The sequence below is a fragment of the Oncorhynchus nerka genome, linkage group LG20 (assembly GCF_034236695.1).
Source record: "Oncorhynchus nerka isolate Pitt River linkage group LG20, Oner_Uvic_2.0, whole genome shotgun sequence".
Lineage (NCBI taxonomy): Eukaryota > Metazoa > Chordata > Actinopteri > Salmoniformes > Salmonidae > Oncorhynchus > Oncorhynchus nerka.
This window is the reverse complement of record NC_088415.1, coordinates 58338644-58346676: the sequence shown is the minus strand read 5'-3', so window position 1 is coordinate 58346676 and position 8033 is coordinate 58338644. Positions and strand designations below refer to the sequence as shown.

The 8033-nt window shown below is 42.6% G+C and overlaps 1 protein-coding gene across 3 annotated transcripts in view; it reads left to right on the top strand.

The window, feature by feature from the left end:
- The first annotated feature begins 406 nt into the window (after positions 1-406).
- Positions 407-8033, top strand: part of LOC115102875 (far upstream element-binding protein 3-like) — a 64230-nt gene continuing 56603 nt past the window's right edge. Inside the window, exons 1-2 of one of the 3 annotated variants that reach the window (XM_029623290.2) lie at positions 407-673; positions 5372-5456. In XM_029623290.2, coding sequence (XP_029479150.1) covers positions 572-673; positions 5372-5456 — 187 coding nt within the window. In that variant the 5' untranslated portion in view covers positions 407-571. The remainder of the gene's footprint in view (positions 674-5371; positions 5457-8033) is intronic. The other 2 variants (XM_029623289.2, XM_029623288.2) reach the window with 2 other exon arrangements.

The following is an 8033-nucleotide window of genomic DNA, read 5'->3' as shown; positions in this document are numbered from 1 at the left end:
GGCTTCCGCTCATCACCATATTTGGTAGTGAGTGGAAACGCCAACTGGATGCTTCACGTTTTTCAACAGGTGCAATCTCTGGTTCGAGGCTTTCTGAAACGCTTTGCAAATCAGACCAAGCTGTTGTTTGGGGTTAGAGAAGTGAAACATTCTTCCTTAGTTGTTAATTTTCTCAAATTCTAAAGGCACAGCCTAGAGTCGAGCCAATGTCTTCAGGAGTCGAACATGTTATTTCTACAACCCCGTGAAAGTGATGTTTTTTGTATAAAATAACTATATCAAAGGCATTACTGGTTTGACTGCCTGCACATGCGCAATTCGGCTTAAAACAAACGTTAGACCCCATTCCGTGTTTCTGCGCGTACATTTTGCTACCTAAAGTCGCGCCATGACATCGCCTACAAGTGTAATCTGGGATTTCTATTGGAGAAGCAGTTTTAGACTCATGCTGTACTGTCTTTAATGTAGCCTTTTCACTTTGTGGCTGTGGTAACAACCTTGCAGTGCAGTGCTTTTCCACGTGACCGAACGCGGAAGCGGATTGTACAAACAACAGCTGAGAAGTCTGGGGATGATGATGATGATGGCGGAGTTGGTGCAGGGACAGGCCTCCGTGGCTCAGCCCGGAATGAAAGCTGACGGCTTCGCCGACGCTTTACATCGGGCTCGACAGGTAATAACAGTATAAACACTCGCAAAGAAATCGATTGATTTTGAACTAAGCCTTTTATACGACGAAAACACTTTTATTTTAACTCGCCCATCACCAGTTTATGCTATGCGCTCATGGAAAAACACACTAGCTAGACAGCTAATGTTACCTAGCTGGCTAACTAGCATGCTAAGCTAGTTGACAACCACAATAGTTTCGAGTTCGCAATGAATACTCGTGCTTGTTCATTTTTGGATACAACAGGGCACGACAGGAAACAATGTTTTTATGTAGTTAGCCGTGTTAATGTCTTCAAGTGACTTCGTTAATCCAGCTAGGTAGCTAACTAGCTAGCTACGTTTTCTACACGTGTCCACATGCAACCTGTTGTTCAGTCACTGAAGTTCTGGGGTTGAAACCCATAACAATCTGTGACAAGTGGTCGAAGGTTCCAAACCCACCCACTCGTTTTTAAACAGATATCCGTTTTGTTTCCCAGTTGTAGGTAGACAACATTGATCCAGTTGCCCCTCCCTCCCCTGTTGAGACAGTGTCAAAGTTTGTAGCTCCATTATGTAACTGGCAAGCACCAGATATACACTTTGGGGAGCGGGTGGTGTCTAGTTAGGAACCCGTTTAGGGAGTAGGTTAATTCAGTACTATGTTATATTTTACCTTATAAAACAAAGTGTTTTCGGAACGAGCAAAACATATTTTTACTAGCTAACTACTAAAACTAACGTGGCTATTTTTTGTGCTACATAAAGGTTATGGAATACTTTTAATTTTTTTTTTAACCTTTATTCAACTAGGCAAGTCAGTTAATAAGAACAAATTATTATTTACAATGACAGCCTATCCTGGCCAAATCTGATATTACAGTGCTCCCTTGTGCAAAATATACATTATTTAGTTTTGATGGATTGACCCATCTATTACATTGTTTGACAGAAACTTGCACTTTAGCACCAAAACTCATGGAGAGGTGATAACTTGGCCCCTGAAAGATTCAAAATCATCTCGAGTTGACAATAATTTATTTGGAAGGAGAATGGTACAACTGCATCGGCATACATTGGCAACTCAAAGTTCAGGGGTGGGGGACTATATCCAACTGGGGAAAACTGTTTTTAACTGTCATCCAACTTGGAAAATCAGGCATAGATCTAGAGCTCAGACTTTCTGACCTGAAGTTATGATTTGACCCCCCCCCCCCGAGTTCCCAGTTGTCTTGAAAGCACCATGACCATCAGAAGCTGGTAACATCAGTCCAGTAAAATAAAAAAGCGAATAATTCAAATTTATGCTCAACTGTGCCTCGCAAGTGCTACACCAACTGATGTATTTTTTTAATCAAAGCTTGCTTTCGGAAATATATTATGGTCAGAGAACAATATTGTCAGGTAATATGCTGTGACAATGTATTCGGCCTACTGCACACAACTCATTCCTACAAATAGTTTTTATTAGGTTCATGTTTTTGTAATTAAAGTTGGTTACCGCTGGTTTAGACATTTCAGTTGCCGGTGAGTCAACTGCGTGTTGTTGTTATTCAGCAGATGGTGGCCCTAGCGTTCATGATGCTTTTGACCTACAGATATTGGATTTGCTTGACGTGTGGGGCGGCAGGTAGCCTAGCGGTTAAGAGCATAAGACCACTAGGTTACCCTGGGGCGGCAGGTAGCCTAGCGGTTAAGAGCATAAGACCACTAGGTTACGCTGGGGTGGCAGGTAGCCTAGCGGTTAAGAGCATAAGACCACTAGGTTACGCTGGGGCGGCAGGTAGCCTAGCGGTTAAGAGCATAAGACCACTAGGCTACCCTGGGGCGGCAGGTAGGTAGCCTAGCGGTTAAGAGCATAAGACCATTAGGTTACCCTGGGGCGGCAGATAGCCTAGCGGTTAAGAGCATAAGACCACTAGGTTACCCTGGGGCGGCAGGTAGGTAGCCTAGCGGTTAAGAGCATAAGACCATTAGGTTACCCTGGGGCGGCAGGTAGCCTAGCGGTTAAGAGCATAAGACCATTAGGTTACGCTGGGGCGGCAGGTAGCCTAGCGGTTAAGAGCATAAGACCACTAGGCTACCCTGGGGCGGCAGGTAGGTAGCCTAGCGGTTAAGAGCATAAGACCATTAGGTTACCCTGGGGCGGCAGGTAGCCTAGCGGTTAAGAGCATAAGACCACTAGGTTACCCTGGGGCGGCAGGTAGGTAGCCTAGCGGTTAAGAGCATAAGACCACTAGGCTACCCTGGGGCGGCAGGTAGGTAGCCTAGCGGTTAAGAGCATAAGACCACTAGGCTACCCTGGGGTGGCAGGTAGCCTAGCGGTTAAGAGCATAAGACCAGCAACCAAAGGGTCGCTGTTTTGAATCCCAAAGGCAACTAGGTGAAAAATATGTCGGCATATTTTGGGATTTTGTCAACGAGACCCTTTATCTACGTCCCTAGAGTCAGGAGAAGTCGTGGATATCATTTTTATGTCTATCATTTTTGTTTCTTCTAAGACACCTGTCTGATTCGTGCCTGTCTGAGTGGACTAATACGTTGTGGGGATGACACAGTCCACTTTAAGACGTGCTGCTGAAGTTGTTAATGGTTATTTTACCTAAGAAGAATGGTGCATCGCTAATCACAATTATATTATTTCAGAACAAATGCACTTTCTCCTGCGTTGGATAGTGGTCGCTGTTCACGGTTCTGAAACACATCAGTGCGCTGTTCAGTTGGAGCCTTTTCCTAGACCATGTTGCTACACTACATGGCCAATGCCAAGCATCGGCTGGAGTGGCGTAATGCCCACCGCCATTGTATTCCAGAGCAGTGGAAACGTGTTCTCTGGAGTGATAAACCATCTGGCAGTCCGGCGGGTGAATCTGGGTTTGGCGGATGCCAGGAGAACACTACCTGCCCGAATGCATATTGCCAACTGTAAAGTTTGGTGGAGGATGAATAATGAATGGGCTGGGGCTGTTGTTCATGGTTCGGGTTGGGCCCCTTAGTTCCAGTTGAAGGGAAGCTACCTACAGCATACAATGACATTTTTGGTAACTTTGAGGTAACAGATGTATGAAGCCCTTTCATGTTTCAACATGACAATGCCCATGTGCACAAAGCGAGGTCCATACAGAAATGGTTTGTCAAGATCAGTGTGGATGAACTTGACTGGCCTGCAATAAATAAACCATTCTATTTTGGAAATTGCATTCAAGAATGAATGCAACTGCTTTGAGTCTTTGCTGTAATAAAGGCTTGACAAAAAAGTTACAACAGACTCTGGTACGCTTATTTGTTTAGTGTTTACATTGTTCTGAACGGTCAAATTATACTGAACAGAATTATGAACACAACATGCAACAACTTCAAAGATTTTACAGTTCATAGAAAGTCAGTTAATTGAAATAAATAAATGATACCCATATCTATGGATTTCACATGACTGGGCAGGGGCGCAGCCTTGGGCTGGCTGGGAGGGCGTAGCCCCACCCCCACACACACGCTTAGGAGCAAAGCCCACCCACTGGGGAGCCAGGCCCAGCCAATCATAATGGGTTTTTCCCCACAAAAGAGAAGCTGGATGTGAAGGTCCTGGGCTGGCGTGATTACACATGGTCTGTGGTTGTGACGTACTGCCAAATTCTCTATAACAATTTTGGTGACGACTTATGGTAGAGAAATTAACATTCAATTCTCTGGCACAGCTCTGTTGGACATTCCTGCTGTCAGCATACCAATTGCACATTCCCTCAACTTGAGACATCTGTTTGTTATAACCAATTTATTGATGTGAGACGTGATTATGATATGCTATAGGTCAGGCCCTATTGTTCATGTGCATGGGTCACGGAAACAGAGCAAGGGTTGGGGGAATCGGGAATGCTTTTCCTGAACAAATGAGGGGTTTCAGTAACAGAACTTTAAAGCCAGAAATGGCTGTAATTATGTTGCAGTTTCAGAAACACGGACAGCGCAATAAACACTTGATGTTCTGTGGTGGTCACTGCAGCAGGGAGGAGAGCGAGACAATGGGTGCTAGTTTAGTCACTGTCATTTTTTAAAACCCAGTGCAGCAAGTCTGAGCCGAGCCCAGCACAATCAAATAAGTTGAGTTAGACTCCCGCTAGTCATTTGTCTTAATTATTCAAATCAAATGTTATTGTTCACATACACATGGTTAGCAGATATTAATGTGAGTGTAGCGAAATGCTTGTTCTTCTATTATTTCATCAAACAGTGCGCTTAAACCATCAGACAAGCTCAGTGCATATACTTTATTTGATTAAAACACAATAGATATGTCTATATAATCGATTGGTCGAAAGTTAAAATCAAATAAAAAGTGTCTAGTAAGAAGGAAATTAGAGGTAGTTTCAAGAACAAATGCAAACTAGCATTAGAGCAATGACTGGAAGTCTATGGGTATCTACTAGTTTGCGCAAAACTACCTCTAACTAACTTCATACTAGACACGGAGTAATAAAAATGATATCCATGAGTTCATCTGACTCTGGGGGAATTAGATAAAGGTACATTGCCAAAATCCTGAAGTATCCATTTAACCCTAATGTATGTGACTAAAATGTAATGTGGTCATAGCACTAGCAATTTGGGAAAACTTAATGCAATTAGCCATTTGCGTGTAATGCAACAATGGATACAATTAATGGATTAACTGTTGTATAGAAAATCTGTGAAGTAATTATTATTATTTTTCCTCACCTTTCAGATGGCAGCAAAGATGGGGAATGAGCAGATTGTAGACCCCTCCATGTATGGCTATGGGGGCCAGAAGCGTTCGGTGGAAGATGGAGGTAACCTCCATTTCTCTCCCGCCGACGATTTAAAAGGATAGTTTCCTATGGTTTTCACAATGTTTTAATCTTCTTACCTCCAAACGAGTTCATGAACGTTTTGTCGGTTATCGTAACAATTTTCGAAACACATACCATAAAAGCCAATAGTAAAAGCTTTCAACATTTTGGATGGGAAATGTTCATGTCCAAGTGTTAAGGTTTACCTCAGTTTAAAATGTTTTTATTCTACTTTAGAATTTTTTTGAGTTCTGTTTCAACTTACAGTGCTAGTTAAAGGTTTGCACACACCTTCTCATTCCAGGGTTTTTCTTTATTTTTGACTATTTTCTACATTGCAGATTAATAGTGAAAGCATCAAAACTATGAAATAACTTATATGGAATCATATAGTAACCAATAAAGTGTTTTACAAATCAAAATATATTTGAGATTCTTCAAAGTAGCCACCCTTTGCCTTGATGACAGCTTTGCACACTTGGAATTCTCTCATCCAGCTTCATGAGGTACTCACCTGGAATGCATTTCAATTAACAGGTGTGTCTTGTTAAGTTAGTTTGTGGAATTTATTTCCTTAATGCGTTTGAGCCAGTCAGTTGTGTTGTGACAAGGTAGGGCTGGTATACAGACGATAGGGCTGTCTGGTAAAAGACCAAGTTATATTATGAGAAGAACAGCTCAAATAAGCAAAGAGAAATAACAGTCCATCATTACTTGAAGACATGAAGGTCAGTCAAGAACTTTCAAGAACTTCTAAAGTTTCTCAAATGCAGTCACAAAAACCTTCAAGTGCTATGATGAAACTTGCTCTCATGATGAATGCCACAGGAAAAGAAGACCCAGACTTACCTCTGCTGCAGAGGATAAGTTAGAGTTACCAGCCTCAGAAATTTCAGCTCAAATAAATGCTTCACAGAGTTCAAGTTAGAGACACATCTCAACATCAACTGTTCAGAGGAGACTGTGTGAATCAGGCCTTCATGCTCGAATTGCTGCAAAGAAACAACTACTAAGGGACACCAATAAGGAGAATAGACTTGCTTGGGCCAAGAAACACAAGCAATGGACATTAGACCGGTGGAAATCAGTCTGTTGGTCTGATGAGTCCAAATTTGAGATTTTTGGTTCCAATCGCCATGTCTTTGTGAGATGCAGATTAGGTGAACGGATGATCTCCGCATTTGTGGTTCCCACCGGGAAGCATGGAGGAGGAGGTGTGGGGTTGCTTTGCTGGTGACACTGTCTGTGATTTATTTAGAATTCAAGGCACACCAGCATGGCTACCACAGCATCCTGTAGCGATACGCCATCCCATCTGGTTTGCACTTAGTGGGACTATCATTGTTTTTCAACAGGACAATGACCCAAAACACACCTCCAGGCTGTGTAAGGGCTATTTGACCAAGAAGGAGAGTGATGGAGTGCTGCATCAGATGACCTGGCCTCCTCAATCACCCGACCTCAACCCAATTGAGATGGTTTGGGATTAGTTAGACCGCAGAGTGAAGGAAAAGCTGCCAACAAGTGCTCTGCATATGTGTGAACTACTTCAAGGCTGTTGGAAAAGCATTCCTCATGAACATGTGTGTGCAAAGCTGTCAAGGCAAAGGGTAGATACTTTGAATTATCTGAAATATGCAGTCATGTCCATAAATATTTGGGCATTGACCAAATTTTTATTTTAGCTGTTTACCACAGCATATTGGAGTTGAAATTAAATGATGAATAATTTGTTGGTTTTTACATCCAAATCGGGTGGACGGTGTAGGAATTACAGGACTTTTTACATGTGGTCCCCCCTTTCTAAGGGACCAAAAGTAATTGGACAATTGGCCGCTCAGCTGTTCCATGGCCAGGTGTGTTTTATCCCCTCATTAGGCAATTTACAAGTAAGCAGATAAAATGTCTAGAGTTTATTTCAAGTGTGGCATTTGGAATCTGTTGCATTTAACCCTCAATATGAAGTCCAAAAAGCTGCCATTGAAATGAGCCGTCCTTAGGCTGACAACTCAAAACAAACCCACGAGAAAGAAAAAACATTAGGTGTGACCAAATCATAAGGTTTTATTTCTTTCTTCACATTCCCAGTGGGTCAGAAGTTTACATACACTCAATTAGTATTTGGTAGCATTGCCTTTAAAATTTTTAACTTGGGTCAAACGTTTTGGGTAGCCTTCCACATGCTTCCCACAATAAGTTGGGTGTATTTCGGTCCATTCCTCCTGACATGCTTCAGGTTTGTAGGCCTCTTTGCTCGCAAAAGCCTTTTCAGTTCTGCCCAAAAACTTTCAATGGGATTGACGTCAGAGCTTTGTGATGGCCACTCCAATACCTTGACATTGTTGTCCTTAAGCCATTTTGCCACAACTTTGGAAGTATGCTCGAGGTCATTGTCCATTTGGGAGATCCATTTGCGACCAGCTTTAACTTCCTGACTGATGTTTTGAGATGTTGCTTCAATATATCCACCTAATTTTCCACCCTCATGATGCCATCTATTTTGTGAAGTGCACCAGTCCCTCCTTCAGCAAAGCACACCCACCCTCGTGCTTCACGGTTGGGATGGTGTTCTTCAGC